Source organism: Malurus melanocephalus, unplaced genomic scaffold, assembly GCF_030028575.1.
Source record: "Malurus melanocephalus ecotype Western Australia unplaced genomic scaffold, MMel_1.1 scaffold_0, whole genome shotgun sequence".
Classification (NCBI taxonomy): Eukaryota; Metazoa; Chordata; class Aves; order Passeriformes; family Maluridae; genus Malurus; species Malurus melanocephalus.
In genome coordinates this window covers 6,203,793-6,222,836 of record NW_026623232.1, presented here as the reverse complement: position 1 = coordinate 6,222,836, position 19,044 = coordinate 6,203,793, and the positions used below count along the sequence as shown (strand labels likewise).

At 43.2% G+C, this 19,044-nt stretch overlaps 1 protein-coding gene across 1 annotated transcript; it reads left to right on the top strand.

Moving 5' to 3' along the window:
- The first annotated feature begins 2,385 nt into the window (after window positions 1-2,385).
- ZDHHC22 (zinc finger DHHC-type palmitoyltransferase 22) lies at window positions 2,386-9,539 on the top strand. The gene is made up of 2 exons (XM_057378207.1): window positions 2,386-3,254; window positions 7,433-9,539. The coding sequence occupies exons 1-2, from the start codon at window positions 2,696-2,698 to the stop codon at window positions 7,696-7,698; spliced, it is 825 nt and encodes a 274-aa protein (XP_057234190.1). The 5' UTR covers window positions 2,386-2,695; the 3' UTR covers window positions 7,699-9,539.
- Window positions 9,540-19,044: the final 9,505 nt, after the last annotated feature.

Genomic DNA, 19,044 nt, shown 5'->3' with positions numbered 1-19,044 from the left:
GCTTTGGCTACAGCTTTTGATGTTCCCTATGCAGGCAGGCTTAATGTCTTTCATGAGATGCAGTCCCTTCAGTCGGGAGTCTTTCATGACATGAAAAGATTTCTCTGTAATTTTTTTATTATTATTTTGATGTAAGCTGTTAAAATATGGAGAAAACACTGTCTGATTATTTAAAGATAAAATCTAGACTAGGTCACGTATCTTTATTGCAAGGCTCAGTCTACTTTAAATTGATGAGTTGAGGGAATATTGGAGGATTTTTATTCTCAGTAGTCGTGACAGGAGAATGAGGGAGGTGGGAGTGAAAACTAGATCGGTTCTGAGCAGCTTCCCCTTCAGTTCTGCCAGAGGTGTCTCTTATCTGTTCGTCACTGCAGATCCAGAGCCTACAGGCTTCGTTTGCACTTGCTTGTKTTATTGCCACTGCTTTTCTCAGAAATGTTGAACCATGGAAGCTATCTGAGAGAAAAGTTATTTCTTATAAAGAACCCTTGGACACTTGGTTGCTGTCATCACCTTCCATGCTACTGCACGTGCAGGAGACAAGCACAGCCTCTCTATCCTCCAGGCCTCTCTCCCTAGAAACTGARACATGAAACACATTTTCATTTTGCTCTGAACATTCAGGCAAAGGGAGAGTCTCTCACAGAGTAGCAGAGGCTGTGCTGAGGGGCTGACCAGTAAGCCTAGGATGTAAGATTAGGTAAAATGCATCTTTCTTTGACTTTTGACCAGTGCAGAGTTTGACTGTCTCCAGGAACACAGCTGCAGCCCAATAGTCCTTTTCTCTCCCCTTCTCCTGTCACGGGGGGCTCATGTGTGGAGGGAGATAGGGATGCTGTTCATCAGAGCTGGCAGGGTGCAGCACGTAGGTTTGTAGGAGAAGGAGAGGCTGTGCACAGAGCGTTTGTAGACAGTACAAGGATAAAGTGGGTGGGCAGAGGGGGGTGAGGGTGTGTAGGTATCAGAGAGCAAACACATGTCTGCAGAACTTCTACCGAGTGTCATGCTGCCCAGGCACCACCTGCCCAGCTCAGTGCCTTTCCAGCTCTTGTGTTAAGGGAGGCTTTGAACCTGAAGAGACTCCCCCGCCCCAATTTTCCCTTGCATCCTCTTGGTTCCAACAGGGGCAGCTTTGGCGCTGCATGGGGACACACAGAAGCTTCACCTTGCCTCCCTCACCCACACTGAGGGAAGGAATGGTGTTCTGCAGGCYGGAGCAGCAGAATGCCTCTTCCCGCACTTCTGCTCTCCCCGTGGGACTTGTCAGGACCTCAGAGGTCCAAGAATACCTTTCTCTTCCCCTGACCCAGGTCATGCTCGGAAGGAGATGGAAGGACCTGCAGCAGGTGCGGGTGGTCCTGAAGGGACAGCTATGGTGGGGACGAGCCGGGGCGGGGAGCCGGGAGGGGAGAAGACTGGACCAGAACAGGACGGCGAAGGGAGATACAGAGTGGGAGAGAGAAAAAAGGCGAAAGTCTGGAGCTGAAAAGCACAGGGACAAGGATAGGGACAGGGAGTTACACGAGGCACTGGACGGAGGGGGACACGGGGCACAGGGGCGGAGAGAAGAGGGACGGGAAAGGAGCAGGAAGGGAGAGGAAGAGGACAAAGCACAGGGCAGACTCGCAGACTCCGSGCTGGCTCCGGCTATGCTGCCGTGGGCATCTCGGCATGGCCGGCTGCAGCAGCGGCTCCGCCGGCGCCAGACACGCCGGAACCGGGCGGCACCCGCCGCGCCCGGGGACAAGGGGACTGCAAGGTGGCAGCGTGTAGCCCGCAGCGCCGCGGGGCCGAGGCGGGTCCGGGGCCGCCGGGGCTCTGCAGACACCGGCTCTGGGGAGTCCTTGGGGCTGCCGGCGTGGGTGTGCTCGGTGTGCGGGGGCACCCACACCGCCACCCGGCTCGCTGCCCGCCGCGTGTGTCCCTCCGGGCTGTCCTGTGCCCTGACGATGCGGGCTGAGCCCCGGGGCTGGGGGTACCTGCCCRTCCGGCGGGGATGCGCCGGGCCCGGCCGGAGCTGCGGCTGCAGCTGCGGGGCTGCCCCGGCTCGGTAGCCAAGCGCCGCAGGTTGCATCCGGACAGCACTTGACCAGCTGTTTTGTATATTTTCTAATTTCGTGCAGAACAGGGCAGCGGTCATAGAGGTAATCTGTAGATCCGTGGCTTTAAGGGATAAATTAGAGCATTGGATTTGATCCGTATTGCAGTGGATTAGAGCAACCTCTCCCCCCTCCCCTTCTCCTCCTCCCACCCCTCCTTTCCAATTCACTCCCCCCTCCTCCAGCACCACCTTTTTTCCTCTCATGCAATACCAAAACTGACCCTGCCTGGCRGAGAGACTCTGCTAGGCGAGCAGAGCAGTGCTCACATCGCCAGCACACCGCGGGAGCCGCCTCTCCCCTTCCAGCCGCTGCAGCCCCTCCGGGGCACCGCTGCTGCAAGTTCCCCGGAGGCTGGCGCCAGTGCCGGGGTGTCTCCTCCGGGAACCGGGGAGCGGTCGCTGCTMGCGGGCTGTCCCTTTGCCCCGGTCCGGAGGGGGCCGGAGGGCGGCGGCGAGGGAGAGCGGCCCCCGGAGGGCATTTCCCGAAGGCAGCGGGGCCGGGACCCGGCAGGAAATGGAAGGATGAAGTGTGCAGCCGGAGYGGTGATGTTCCTTCTCTCCTTGCTTTCCCCTGCAGGAACCTAATCCGCAATGCTAGTTCTCAGGTTGCTCAATGTTGTCGCTCCAGCCTACTTCTTGTGCATCTCCCTAGTGACCTTCGTCCTCCAGATCTTTGTCTTCATCCCCAGCATGTTCAGAGACCCTTCCACCACCCCACTTTTCTCACCTGCTCTGCTGCATGGGGCCCTCTTCCTCTTCCTCTCAGCTAATGCCCTGGGCAACTACGTCCTTGTGATCCAGAACTCCCCCGAGGACTTGGGCAAGGACTTAAACTTGGACAAAGGAGCCGAAGTGGCAGACTGGCTGGATGGAAGCAGGTCCCCTGGCTCAGCCTTGCCCGGCACTCACTTCTGTAGACTGTGTGCCAGAGTCACCCAGAGGCATGACCACCACTGTTTCTTCACAGGGAACTGCATCGGGAGCAGGAACATGCGAAACTTCATCATGTTCTGCCTCTACACCTCCCTGGCTTGCCTTCACTCCCTGGTGGCAGGCATGGCTTACATTTCTGCTACACTTTCCATGTCCTTTGCGGACCCACTGGCCTTCCTCACTCTTCTGCCTCACTCCATCAGCCAGTTCTTCTCAGGTAAGGACTCCTTGCTTGGAGATGAGGAGCGTGTTCCTCCTCCAGGGCTCCTGGGATGGGAGGACATGATCTTATTTGGATAGCCATCTGTGTGGAGGTGTGGTATGGAAATGGGAAAGAGGGGCAATTAGCCTTCTTTGGAGGCTACAGCAAGCCTTTTCAAAAGACATTGCTTCACCTGACATAGAAGCTGGGACCCACTCCAGGTTCCAGCCATAGCCATATTCCTAATGCATTAGGCTTTGGAAAATGCCCCATAACCGACTTGGTGGTGATAGAATACGGCTATCTGTTGTGCAGGGCATGTGTTTTAATGAGACAGAGGAGACGGATTTCACTGCAGGTATGGGGGATSTTTTGCCTGTCCTACAGGTAGAGGTGGGGGATTCTGTAGGTTTCTGTACCCTACAAATCTGCAGGTTSCCCACATCCCTTTTTTTCTCTTCGTCCAGGTCCACTCACTCCCTTCACTGTCGCCCACTTCCTCCCTCCTGTCAGGGCAAACTTACTGAGATCTTTTCATTCTYCCAGCACTGGAGAATTGGGGCTCAGGCAACAGAAACTGAGAGAGGAGTTAATGTGACATGATTAGCTACCTGTTTTGTGACCCAAGTCTGGGACCAGAGGAAATTCTCTGTGCTGCTCTTTGCAAAAGCTCCACACTTAAAGCAGATACCTCCTTCTCCTTGCCACCATCACTTGCACTTCTTTCAGCTTCTTCCCCTTTCCCCTGTCTTCCTGCTTTTCCATATATCTCCACAATCCTTCTCCTTCCCTCTCCTGATTTTGCTCACATAACTCATCCTCTGCTCTTCCAGCCTTTCCTCTTCACCTTTCAGCACACCCTCATACTCTCCAATCTCAACCCTTTCTCTGTCCAAACCCAAGAGTTAGACAGAACCTGACCTCAGAGAAGGGATTATGCAGACAGCCCAGACTGTTACTCTGCCCTGAGAGTGACTGCAGAAGMTTGCCATTTCCCCCCATGCAGCTCCTGCCTCACACACTTACATCAGCTTTTACCAGACTAAAATAGGTATCCCATGTATTTTAGCTTTGCAGGTTCAGCTGAGCTCAGAGAGAAGGGAGTCTGTTTTGGCTTTTGCACTGTCACCAAAAGTGTTGATTAAGATCTGAGTGCGGAGTCTCCACTGCTGGGGATACAGGAGCCAGAGAAGCCCCAGCTTGCTTTTCAGATTCCAGGCTGGGTTTGCAGGGTTGCCATCTGAAAACAAACAAATATCTCTCTACTTGGCAAATTAGCAGATTTGTCATGGTAATCACTGAGAGACAATAAACATGAAATCCTGCCATGACATTAGTATGGAGTCATTTTTCCAACTAGAAGAATTTTGTAAATAATATTGTATGAGCTTTACTAGCATTAAAAACACTGGGAATGATTTTCCCCTGTGCCTAAGCTCTGCTCAGCACAGCAGTTTGGGAGGGGGAGCAGTGATGTGGGARGAGATTATCAAGGAATTAGTTCTCTCTGACTCTGAGGGCTCATCTGCACAGAAGTGGGTCCTGGCATATCTTTGCAGAGACATTTAAGTGCCCCAGCCCTGGTGTCAGCAACTGCRGTGCCAAGACAGCACGTGGGCAGTGTTTGAGAGGGACACAATGGGACTGGGTGCAGGGCTAAGAGCCAGAACACCCTTGAGAGGCAGCAGCTCCCAGCAGCTCCCACCTAAGCTCTGGTTCCGCTGAGATGAGAACTGCTGCCTCACACAGCAASAAACAGGCAAGTGGTGTCTTGACTGCTTGGGAGGAAGGGCCTACTGGGTTTTTACCAGCACATTTAACCTCCATTTCAGGAAAGAAAAACATTGTCTTGAACAGTTACCTGAAAGGGTTGCTCACACAGTATTTTTATCTAATGTAACTATTACTTAAGGGTTGTTGTATGATACAGAGAACTGCAATAGCAAGGAAAAAAACTTTATCTTTTGTCTTTTTCATCATGCCCACTGTACTGCAGAAATAGCCAAGGAGGATGAAGGGTGAATCTGCTGGTCTTATGTCAACTAAGTGTTCCCTGATTTCATGCTGGGAAAGTTTTCAGCTGGCTCATTCTGCCCAAACTGTACTCAGGCATGGATTTCAGCATCTGACCCAAAGTCTGTAAATGCAGCCTCCGACACAGCTTTTCTGGCATGGATAATATACGGCAATATAAGCTTGAGATCACATTGGGTCACTTAGAGCAAAAAAGAATGCAAGACTAAAAGAGACTCTGGTGGTGAGGGACAAATGGAGAGCACTATTTTAAAACCAGATCAGATTGGACCCACAAAAGAAATTATAGAAAATGCTGTATGTCAGTAGCCTGAAGAAAACATAAAAAAACCCCCATGTATATGGAAAAGATGGCTCAGAGATGTTTAATATTTTCAAGAGGAAACAGGGGTAATTACTTTCTGGATATTGAATTTCAGCAGGTTATATAAATAAAGTTTCTTGCCACCTTGCTAAGGGTCTAAAGAAAATGTCTCTCTCCATATCCCATCTTGGTATTAGCTGTAGAAAAGAACAAACACTCTAGTCCAGTAAAAGAGGGACAGAAAATCCAATATTTGGCTCTGAGCTTCCTACCTGATAGATTAAGTTACTCTGACAGAATTGGTATGAGGATTTGTCATTATCCTAAGGGGCTTGATCTTCTCTTGCGGTGTTGCATACGGAGCCCACTGAGCTGAATGGGATCTAATAAGAAGGGAAAGATGACATTGCATTTAGGAAGAAAACCGAATGACTCCTGCACCTTTTTCAAGTGAGGACAGTCTCTGAAAGCTTGAGGCTGTAGTCAGTGTCTTTACAAATTATCCTCAGAGGAGCCTGCCCCAATCTCTCACTTATAGCACTGCCAGGTGGAAGAGATGGGATTCACAGATTGCAGAACCAGATGATACAACCTAATCCAGCCTTCTGTGTAAGGGAAGCAAGAGATGCATATCCAGTGACACTTGTACTGAATTTAAAACCTGAAGCACCCATGTACCTCTTTTCGGCAGCACACCTCTAATGTCCTTGTAAACCCTGCTCTACTGCAATTGCTCTTGTAGGGTCCACGGTTGCTCCTGTAGGGTCCACAGTCTTCTAGTGGAACAGGAGCATGTGAGAGCTCTTTTATTTCTAAAAYTTTCAGGAACCAGTGGAAAGATATCAGCTATTTATACCATTATTGACACACATTTCATTTCCTTTGTGTGCTTGTGTGTAAATATTTTTAATAATATACCCATATACAGAAACTACGTGCATAAACATCATATGGGCGCACAGAGAATATTATATTAATGGGTTTAGAGCTGCTTACACATGGAAAGGTCACTCAGTGACACCTGCTGTTATACTAATATTTTCCAGAAGGACTTCTGAAATCATTGTAGAGGAAAGGGCCTATAGAATATTTTTATTCATCATTCATTTTTATTCATCATAAATATATATTAAAAACCCCCCAGCTGAATTGGGAGCTTCAGACTTTCAAAGTATTTTGAGTGTTCTAGCAGCAACTAATAAAAGGAATTTGGAYTGCATTTTAGAAAGGTTTCTGTTTCTTTCTTGCATTGACATGAAAACTTCCTTTCCCCAAAGGTAGGAAAGTCATTATTAATTTATCTTTCCTTTTAAACATTGTACATATATAGTGTGTGTGTATATATGTATATATACACACATACTCATATAGTAGAGAGGGAGAAAAAGGGAGAGAAATCTCAAATCTTTCTGCCTGGTGTTAATACAAACAGTAAGGCTTCTGGAAGGATCTACATGCTGTAGGATCCACTTGTCTTTTCAAAATCGTAGAAATTTTAGATTTACAGTGAGAAGCAGGTAAATCCTTAAATAAATTAAACRTTCATCAAAATAGTGCTGGAGTCTCAAAGACATGCTTTACTTCTGGCTGAATTTGTCGCTGTAATCTAGATCCTCATATAAGCAAAAGGAGATATTACAGAGACCATTATCATTTTAGTATTTCCTCAGCAGGCCCACTGCATCAGACACTATGAAGGAAATAATTTAATATAGTTAGAGCAACCAGCCTGTCTTGTTCTACTTGTGGCCAGAGGAAACAGGTGGCTTGTTGGTTCTTGGGGCTGTATCACACTGTGAGGTGTATCCAACTCTTTCTTTTGTTGTCCTTCCTCCTCCCAACTCTTGGTTTGCAGGAGCTCTTCTTAGCTCTGAGATGTTTGTCATCCTCATGCTCTACCTCTGGCTTGGGATTGGACTGGCCTGCGCCGGCTTCTGCTGCCACCAGATGCTGCTGATCCTGCGTGGGCAGACACGGTACCAGGTGCGGAAAGGAATGGTGGTAAGAGCCCGGCCCTGGAGGGAGAACCTGCAAGAAGTCTTTGGCAAGAAGTGGCTGCTAGGACTTCTCATCCCTGTGCTGAATGTGGAGAGTAACTACCATAGGCAGAAAGAGAAATAAAATCCCCSTGCATGTGTGTGCATCCCACGCACACAACACCTTCCCTGGTCTCTCCCACTGTCTCCTGGATCACTACGGACCTGGGCTACTCCATCTCTTGGGATTGCAGCCGCTGTGGGAGGAAAGGATGGGCTATCAAACAGAATAAAATTAGCATATTAACATGGAAATCATAAACCATGTAGATGAGATACTGCAGCTTAGTAGTCACATCACTGCACCTGCATATGTGGCAATAGTCTTTGAACTAGCAGAAAAATTAGTCAGTGGCTTCCTGTCTGATTCTTTCAGTCCCYAGCCCCATTGGTCACCCTATATAGTATTAATAAACCTCAGCAGGAGCCTGGGCTGTTGTAGTAGTCTGTAAAAATGGTGTCTAATCCTTGGGAGGGTTTTGTGGGGTGACTTTTTGGCTGTTACATACTTGAGGTACCTTCACGAGAGCATCATTTCAGAAGTGTTGGGACAATGATCTCAGGTACATGGTGTGATTCTTGGGATTRCCATGTGCAGAGCAAAGAGCTGGATTTCAGTGATCCTTGTGGTCCCTTCCAACTCAGGGTATGATTCTTGATTCACAATACTGAGAAGCCCTTAATGACAGAACTGCAATGCAATCAAGCTGTCCGAGGAACAGGCTGTGCACATGGTTAATACATCAGGTAACCCTTGTCTCCATGGCTAGAAAATCAGGAGGAAAACAAAAACAAATTGAGTTTTTCTCATTTCTGTTCTTGATCTGTTCCCTACACAATGACATGTCAAGACTGTAGCTCTGCTACTTATTTTTAGCAGTCCTCTGTCCAATAAGAGTCCAGGCAAAGCTGCCCTTCTGACAGGGAGCAGCAAGCARATAAATCATGATCAGATGGAGAGACAAGGAGAGGAAACCACAAAGGTGAATGAAAATGCTGTGTTTGAGAAGCTGTGTGATGAGGCAGGCTATGCATACCTGTGAGAGAGACAGAAGGAAATGTGGCCATGCAGCAAACAATTGGGAGGGTGCCAAGAGCATTGCTGCTGTGTCAGAGCCCTGATACATCACCCTCTCACAGGGGACACCTGCACCATTAGTGCTGTGAAGGGTTCAAAATCCCAGAAGACAGGGAGGCTTTACAGCCCATGAGGACACTTCATTTTGCACTAAAACAAACAGAAAAATGTTCTTGTCAGACATCCCTGCCACACTGTAGTTACAGGGCTATTCCCTCACATTGTTGCAGAGGGATAAATTCATCCATGTTATACCTCCATTAAGGATGTTAATGCAATTACTACAGGGATTAAGCAACTTAATGTGTCAGCTGGTTTTTAGCTGCAGCAACAGCCCATAAGATCAGTGCTGAGATCCTATGCTTATAGGTGCCTTAAGAAAGGATACCATGACATCTCTACCGGGATCATAGCACTGGATTCCCCAGCAGCTGCAACGAGCAGCCTCTGTTTTGGCAAACTGCATCAGCTTCTGTGGGCTGGTTAGGAATCCATTGCTTCTCTTTAATAGGCTCTTTAATAGGGGAGTATGCTGACAAGTCGTGAAAAATGTTTCTTCCTCAGAAATGCTCTTGGTGCATTCCTAGTAGCAGAATGCACCTTGCTTTCATCCCTGTGTTTCTCACGAGCCAGAATGGAGCCACTTGTTCCTGTAGACTWTGTAACCATCTTTGACTGCTTTACACTTGAGTACATGTTTGAATCAATAGCAAAGTCTATTGGGATGAGCTGAGTGACCTTGAAAATATACTGGAAAAACCCTTAGCYGGATAACTAAAACATGCAGGATATACATCCTTCCACATTGCGTGTGTTCGCATGAACACACCATTGTTTCCTTGTGTTATAAGCTGTATTTTCTCTAACAGTGAACAATAAAAGCTGTTCTGATTTTTTACATGAGCTGTATTGTGCTTTTTGACAGTTAGCTGTCATTAGCTGTCTCTCTACATTTGTTACAGCATACACACGGACATGTCAAAGGAAGAAATTAGGATTTGTTTATTGGCTTTGCCAATAATTCATCATGTGATTTTTTCAAGTCCTTTCATCCTCCCTACTTTAATATAATGACCAATCTAAAAATGTATCTAATGACCAGTTTGAAGACCTGTTCTAATTCCTATTTATAAATTACACTACCAAGCTCGTAGCTTGTCAACTCARAGCTGTGGGTTTGAGTTATTAATCACCCACAAACAGCATCTCAACATAAATTATTCCTTCCTGGCAAATGGTGTCAAGGTGAGCAGTCACCTAGACACTGGAACCAGAGTCAGAGTCTCATTCCATACACTYTGCCTTGGAAGGATTATTCTTATTCCACAGACTCACTGATCCAACTTCTCCACTTACGTAGACTTAAAGACAACAGGCTTTCAACATTTCAGCCAGAAGCTACCTCCCACCAGCAGAAATTATTGTTTGACATCTTTGCCCTCTGCTTTTGGCTTTTGAGGGACACTGCAGTCTGGGGCAGCTCATGGCACTTGGCATCTGCTGCCACAGTGCCTTGAGCTGTAAAGCTCCTTGGGGCTGCACACTGAGAAGGGCAAACAACTCGGAGTTTCAGTGGGCCACTCTRCAAGGACAGAATCCATCTAGTACAACATTAGTTGCCTGTGAAGCCTGTTGCCTTTTCACATCAAGACTGGATCATGCCCAGCCCCTGTATCAGGGTTACAGCTGTCTGCCCTAACCACAAAATTTCAGTCCTTGCAGAAGCACGGATAGATCCCAGTTTGAGTCACTGCAGCACAGTCATGCAAATACTCCTCCTGTCAGACACCTGGGTTCCTTGCTGGAAATTGCTGCATCACCATTTTGTGCAGCTAAATGGTTCATTTGCACCAAACTACTGGATGTCAGCAGTCATGGTGGGACTTGCAGATGGATACATACAGCCTTTACTATTACAGTCCTCTGGAACGGAACGAACTATAAATATGTAACATTAGACTGACCCTGTATATTGGCTTAGTTCTCTGCTCATTCCCAAGTGTGCAGACTGCCCTTTTTGGGGTAGTGGTTCTGCTCACTTAAGAGTATTTTTTAAATTAGTCAGCTGCCCTGATGTCCCTTCCTTGTCATACCTTTCTATATCTATAGAAATCCTTGGCAAGAAAATATAACTGGGCTCAATAACTGCGAACAGAACCTCTGCTCTTAGCTATGATTTAGTAAATGGAGGCTGAGCTCAATGGCAATGTCACAGATTCTAAATCTGTTCAATGACTCTAAAGTTTTCTAAGGATAAATAATAAAAGCTTCTCATCTTCTGTGTTTAAAGAGTCATTACTTACTATTTGCATTTCATTACATAGCAGCTGCAATAGCAAATATATTTTGGAACATGATTTCTTGACAATGTCTAAATACTTGCAAAGGTTTTAAAAATAAAACACTTAGGCTTCTGTGGCTTTGGAAAATCAGATGACCACCAGATTTCTTCTCTGATAATGTTATGGCTGAAGTAAAAGCTCCCTGTTGCTAAAGACCTTGCACAGAAACCACAGACTTTGCTTAGTGGCTTGTCTATTTTGAGTGTGACTACCTGAAAAAATGGTGTCACCTATAAAGACTCAGAAGTCTTTGCAATGGGACTATAGAGAAAATTAGAGGATGTAACTGRGAAGTAAACCAGAAGTCAGTTCTTACATATAGTAAGAATCTCATACAAAGTAAGTAGTAGRTGGTGTTCCTGTTCATACTGCACTACTGGGAGGCTCTGAAGGCCTGCATGCCAAAAGGTCTTCATTAGATATCTCAGAGGATATAGAGTTAAAACATAACAGTCTCAAGTAATAAGACACAGGGAACATAGGAGAAAAGATGACGTGAAATAGCATTTATCTTAAGAAATAGCCAACTCAAGGGAGATGATCACAGTCTAAAAATACTTGCAAGGAGACAGACTGAATGAATGAGAAGACTCATTAACTGTAAGGATATAGCTGGAGGAGGACAAACAGTCCTGGATGGGAAGAAAAGCTGAGGTTGAGAGCAATCAGAGAAAGTGGCCCCAGTGAGAGCCGAAGTGATTTGATGATGAGAACCATCAGGCAGTATGAGGTATGACAACAGAATTCAAGTTAACTTCATTGATTGTTGAATGAATGGGCACAAAGAACCTTAAGAAAACTCATTGCTAATCACTTTCTGCTCAAAAGACCTCAAAGCCCCAGCAGAGCCAAAAGGATTTTTGTTGAACAGCTAATTACATTATAAGAAGGAGATGCATGGATAAAAATCATAAGCTGCAACAGCAGAGCCCATATAGTTCTCTTTGAGTTATTGAAAGACTAGCCAGGGCTATCATAGTTGGAGTAAAGCAATGACCTACTAGTCCAATATAAATAAAGGGAGAAGAAAATTTAAGCCTATGTGCAGTYTCTGTGTCCTGCTAGATATTTAAATCTATGGAAACGCATCAGGCAACTTAACAAATGGCAAGATGGTCTGTAATAACATGTCCCTATGTGGGATTTTTGCTTTTCCATCTCTTTTCCAGAAAGCCAGGGCAMTAAAGAATCCTTGGAGATTACACCAAAAGTCAGCAAATATGGACTAAATAGTGCTTCAGTCCTCATATGGAGACATCCTGGCAGCAGCCTTGTCTTCATTACACCAAACAGCTTTCAGCATTGGTTGTCCTACTGAATCTAACTGGCAAGTGAGGTCAGAGCTTCAGCATATCAGTCCCATGTCTCTTAAGGTTTTTGGAGCCATTCTAGTCGCCCCAGATGTTTACAAATAAAAGATGTAAGTTTTCTAGTACCAGTGTGTAGTGGGTTGACCCTGGCTGGACACCAGGCATTCACCAAAGCCACTCTATTACTCCTCTCTGCATCTGGACAGGGGACAGAAGCTACAACTAAGTAAGGRTTCATGGATTGGGATAAGAACCAGGAGAGATCACTCACCAAATACTTTCTTGGATAAAAGAGATTAGAGTTGGGGAAATATACTGTCTCGGGTAGAAGAGATTAGAGTTGAGGATATTAATTGAATTTATTACTACCAGAATCAAAGCAGTATAGTAAGAAGTAAAATAAATCTTAAAAACACCCTCTCTCCCCCTCCTTCATGAACTTTACCTTCTCTCCTCCACAGCAATTCAGGGATAGGGGGAATGGGGGTTATGATCAGTTTTCCAGTTTTATACTTTTAGGGACTGTCAAAATGACCACTGTGTTGGTGCAAAATGAAGAAAACACATTTATATTTCTATTTGACTTTTTTTAACCTTGAAATGAAAGTTAAGTCTGTTAACTCCCCATAACACAGCCTTCAGATGRTTGGAAAAATGATGTCCGCTAAGAACTTCGGGTAATGTCAAGACTCTCAAGGAGAGCAGCTACATAAACACATGCAAACTGATATGTCATGTAATATTTAASATAATTTTTGAATTCTGACATAATTTTAATATATTCTTTTTCTTCTTTACTCCTGCTCCTTTTCCCCCTCCTTCCAAATAATACATGGAAACTTTTTTGATAAAACACAGCAGGTCATATGGAAAATATTTACATGGAAGAATTAGRAGATCTTTACAGTATGTGGCAAATACCAAAGAGGAGAAAGCAGACATTTCATTGGTTCAGCTACTATTATTTRTTAATCAGCTAGAATGACCTTTTATACTTGTTTGATAAAATTTACTTACTGAAACCCCAGTGGAAATGTAACCAATTCATTATTTAGATTTCCTGCAAAAGCCTAAAATTAAGGTTCATATTTAAGTTGAAATGTTAAGAGGCTGYACAGATTTTCATTCCTCTCAGGAAGTCCCGGAGGCACAGGAAGCATTACTCTAGTGGTCAGAAGTCTTCAGCACTACATCAGAAAAAGTAATGCTTTTGCAGTTAACTAGCCAAATGTCAAATCTTTTAACAAATGTGAATTTTGGGAAGGAGGCCTAGTCATATGGGTTATATAGGTGCACAAATGGCAAGACTGTGGCCCTGAAGATTCAAGCCATACAAAAATTCCACTCATTTGTGCACTACTACAGATTACAAGCCATCTGAGATTATTTCAAATATTTACACTGTCTCAAAAGTCAGTACCTGGAAGTCCTGATCCTTTTTACTGTGGGCTCTGATAAATTCCAGCACCTCTCCAACAAAATTGTGCAAACTATGTAAACACACATGAGCAAGCAAGACAGAAGCTTTATGGATGAAGACARCAATGAAAACAGTCAGTCCCTACAAGCAGTAGAGCACTGTAGCTCAGTCCAGAGAAAAAGATTTGAGCATATTCTTAGCTTCAAGCATAGACATAAACCCATAACTGCAGCTGCACTACTCACACCCTTCATTTTACTCATGCATTTTGCAGTTACGTTGGTTAGGCTGCAGTACTCAATGTCTTCCAGGACTGCATTTTTAAAATTTCAAATATTGTAACGTTTTAGATAGAATAATGTGGCATCTGATCAATCTCCAGGTTTTTGACCCCAGTTTTGTTTATTGCATTATTACAGTTACATGAAGAGGTTTACATGCTGGAGAAGAACATTACATGTGTGGGCATGAATTAATACATGAGTGGGGCATAACAGATGTCTGTTTACACCACAAAAGGTTTTTTTAGTAACTGCAACAGAGCCAGTAAGCACTCTAGCCATTCTTTTAGCCTTATCAACTTTGAGATATTTATAAAAGTTTCCCTGGAAGGCATAGAAGTAGAGATTTTACTCAGCTGTATTTTTTCCTTTCAGTTTTCAAAACCATAAGGGAACAGTCTCTGTACCTGTAGAATTACAGTAGGGAAATTAACCCAGTGAGCATGTAGTTTAATTTATTAACATGAAAACATATGTAGGTTAGTATAACCACACAAATGCTCTGCCTTTGGAAAATCTAGCACCAGAACCATGACAGCCCACAGCCATGACTTGTTGCAACTCTTATACAAGAAGCTTGAAGCACTTTATAATAGGGAACAAGTTTTGCTTTTCTCATTTTACAGCAGAGAAGATCAAAGTGCCTTCTGCAACGGGAAACAAGAAACTGAGTCTGGGGCCATCTCAATTCCAGCCATATGTTATTGTTTGAATTATTTCATGCAGCAGCGGCAATGCTGGTGCCAAGTACCTTTGAGGTGGGTGTGATTTGTGGGATTAAAGCCACAAATTTAAGCCTACAGCATACTTTTTGGCTGGAGGAGAAGAATGAGCACTCAATAAAAGCAGTAAGTTAGTTCATCTCCACCACCAAGGTACATTTCAGTTTATACATTTAAATCAAATGGGGAAAAAAAATTGTTTAAAAACCAGATTTTTAAAAAGAAACCTGGAAAACTGGTCTACTGTATGGACAATTACCTTAAAATCTATTTTCATGCACCTGTGAGAAAAATCTTTGGTAACACTGGAGTTTGTTCAATATTCTTTTCCTTTCCTTTGCCTTTGTTCTTTCTCCTTAACTAACAGTTGCCACCTACTTATGGCATTAATTTTGTGGAATTTACTTCATCTTTTTCTACTTCCTTCATGTCAAATTGCTGAGATTTTAGGTGTCAACCATATGGCAACCAGTCCCTCACTCCGAGTTCTCTTATTTTATCTTCTACCTGATGTGACAATTTAGACTGTAGAAAGCAATGGAAAATTACAGTTCATTGAGAAGAGTGTGTGAATTAAAACCACATACTTTCTCATGCCAAGGAAATACTGAACATTAGCAGTAGTCACTAAAGTAAGACTGAGAGCTGATGCTACACATCCATTTTCATTGAGATCATCTTCAGGTTAGTAAGAAAGAGACCAGGGCAATTTTCAAAATATGTTAAGAAGTCCAAAAGCACGTAGGACATTAAATGTGAACATAGTTGACAGTATCAATTTCATGCTGTTATGTGTGCTTATGTTAAAGAAGTTCTCACCTGGAGCTTGGATGCCATGGAAATGTATGAGGAGTCCAAGAAGAATTGAGTGCTGCTATACTTGTTCTTATCCCAAACAGAAACAATTTCAGGCAAATTGAGACTTATTTTTAGTCATATTTCTATTTTGAGGGGACCTAAAATGGATGCRGTAGCCCCTTTACTGAAAAATGGTGTGTCAAGGACTCATTTTGCAACAGAACAGGGTGTGATAAAGAAATTACAAAAGTATGTCCAAAAAGAAACTAAGATGTGGAGAACAGTGGGGTGTTTTCCTCCATTCCTCATACTAATACTTGTCTGAGGTGYGCATCTGCAGACAGAGATGTTATAATGTGGAAACAGGAAAAGTGGCTTTAGAAACTGCAATTATCCTTCATATAACTTTGCTGGCTCCAGGATCAGGTAGAGGTAGTATAGCACTCTGCTTTTCCTAATACCACTGTTTTAAGTTTGGCTAAAAAAAAAAAAAGTTAACCGAGTAACAATTTTAATGTGCAGGCAGGTTTCACCTTTGCATCCCAGTCTTTCAAAGAAACAGAGCCTTTGGCTTTGGCCATGAGGTGCATGYGCAGACTGCTCACCTTTTTTCTGAACTTCTAGAAGGTAGTCAGGGCCATTTGTTTATCTGTACACCAACATCTCACTCTAAATGACAACATCTATCTTAACTACAGTCTTTTAACAGTCTCTACCCAAACACTGCTACTGCAGGACCAGGAGCACTGCAGCAACAGACCTCAGTTCAGTTACTTGCTCTGCTTTGTCCCAGTTTGGGTTGGCTGCAGCTCCCATTATACATCTGGAGGCGTTTCACTATTTCCATGATTACTATCAAGCTCAGACTTTCATACTTGCATAATCAGTTTGCAATCAAATGTTTTGGAATACTTTCTGGCCATTTATCCCACAAATATTCTCAGCAACCTGCTTTCAGCATGTTCCCAAAAAGCATTAATGTGTCAGTGTGCTGCACAGTTAGTGATAGGATGTTGAACAGTGAGAACCAATTTCATTTTGATACAGACTATCCTATTCTGATTTCCAAGCATGTTTGGATATGCATAACACTATCATTTGCATGGGAGACAATACTTAGCAAGAACACAAAACAATAGGCATTGCTAACATTCACCCTGGGTAAAACAGCATTCCTACTGTCCACTCTTATTTCACACTTCACACACTAAACACTGCCCATTTCACAAAATACTCACTGCACTGAACTCTGCTTCTGGCACATGTAGAACAACATCTATCTGGCACCATGATGTTTTGTGCCAAACAAAACCCTATTTTTTTTGTAGAATTTTTAGGGTGAAAACACAGTATTTTTACTCACTGAGCCARTGATTTTCTCAGGAGATGCTGTTCATTCTCACTTACTCAGGATCTCTCTATTAGTCTCTTCTGCCATTGTAAACTGAGTAGTTTTGACTATGTGGGCTTTTGCTTCTTCAGYAAGAGGTGGTGGAACCACTCATCAAAGCTGGGGTCCTGATTCTTGTACAGGCAACCCAAAACAATCCAGGTAAAGGAGATGAAGGTTTACCTAATTTCTTTAGAGAAATATCTTTCCCCTTTCCCACTATGCAGACTATTTCCATAGTGCTTGAGATTCACTGAAAAAAAGAATGCTATGACTAACACTGAAAAACACTTAAGCTTTCAAGACAAAATACATTTTCAAGAACAACACCTGAGTTTTCAATTGAAACAGGAATTTTTCAAGCAGTTGTATCCRTTTAAAAACAGTAAGGATTGGTTTTCTGTCTTTGGATTTCTTAGTCCTAGCCTTAGTATGTGGTCTAAAAAAAGTCCTGACTACTGCTATGGAAAAAAAGTAAGATTGTGTTAAGTATGGCAAGAAGTGTTTCAGTTCCAATTAACTAAATAAATTTAATCACAATAAGGACACAGAGGAAACAATGAAGAAGTTGATGAAACTCCCCTTTTGGCCCTGCAAAGTCCGTTTTCTCCATTTCTTAATATGTATGAGATGTAGAAGAAATCTTTGTTGGCAGTGCTTCAGTTCAAGATAAAAATTATATTGCTGCAGTGCACAATGGCAAAAGCATTTCACAAAAATTCCTGTTGAGCAATTAGAAAAAAGACAGACATATTATTCTTCTCGGATCATAACAGCAGCTTGATTTCCACTTCACAAAGTAATTCAGAACATTTCAAACAACAGTTATTATGCATTTAAAAATTCAGCAAGTCTAAGTTGTGACTGAAAATTTAACAGAGCTAATCAAGAAGCTCTCCAGACTACCAATACTATTTCAGTGAATTTCACAATRCTAGGAAAGATTTCAGAGGACAGAGGTGAGGAAAGAACTAATACAGCATCAGCTTTTCAGTGCATAGGTAGACTGATTTAAGTTGACATAGCAGGACAACTGAAAGAAAATAATGGAGTAATCCATAAATCTTGATTATTCCAGCAAATAGAGCAGRAAACGAATTGAAATTACTGATGCTGAGAATAGAGCTGATCAGATAAACCCGACTCCTTTTGATCACCTAGATTTAAAAATTGATTAAAGATTAAGCCAACATACATGTATTTATACTACTGATGGGCATTTAAAAGTGTGCCACATGACAGACTGAAGCCAGATTTATACAAAATTAACTGGCTGGTATGAAATACATTGCAACTATGGTTTCTGAATTGCATASAGACATCCATTAAGCACAATCTTCTATGCTTATTTTWAAAATTGGTTCTTGACTGTAACATTATTATTATTTTCAATAATTAAAATACAAGATAAAATTACCTTTAAAGTCTCATCTAAAGATGAAAGTTTCAAAGGAGAGAAGCAGAGAAAACTAATTAATACAACTGGCCACTTCCTAAAACCACCTTGCTTTGTTTTCTGGATGCAAACTGGATTCAAAGAACATGGGAACATACTWACAGGAGAGGGGCTCACCAACCACAGAAGCAACAGGTGCAGGGATTAGACTTCCAATCTGATGTCATGGCCAAGACTTATAGAAATGAGGTAGAGTAGCAGTAAGAACAGTTGATACAACTSTTTTAGCAGTCCGGTTTTGCTAATAGTGTTCCAATTCAAACTTCATTTAACTTATTTTAAAGGATCCAAAGAAGAGTGCCACAGACAAACGGAAAATTCAAAAGACTTGAGTCTATTTACTTATTTTMAGATTGAACGTTGAAGAGAGACTTGTTCAATTTGTAAATGCCTACAGTGAAAACAATGTCACAGCAGGCACTTCAGTTTAGCAAACAGACAAAAGTTCTGACAGCTGGATATGGAAAGAAGACAAATTCAAGTTCGGTATAGGAGGCATGCGTTTAACAGTAAATAATTGTATTTTAAACAGTTTGGGTGGATTCTTAATCTGAGGAGCATTCAAATCAATGCAGGATGCTTCTAAGAACAGCTTTAGTTCAAAAAAGAATTTTGAGGAAGTTTTGGAAAATGT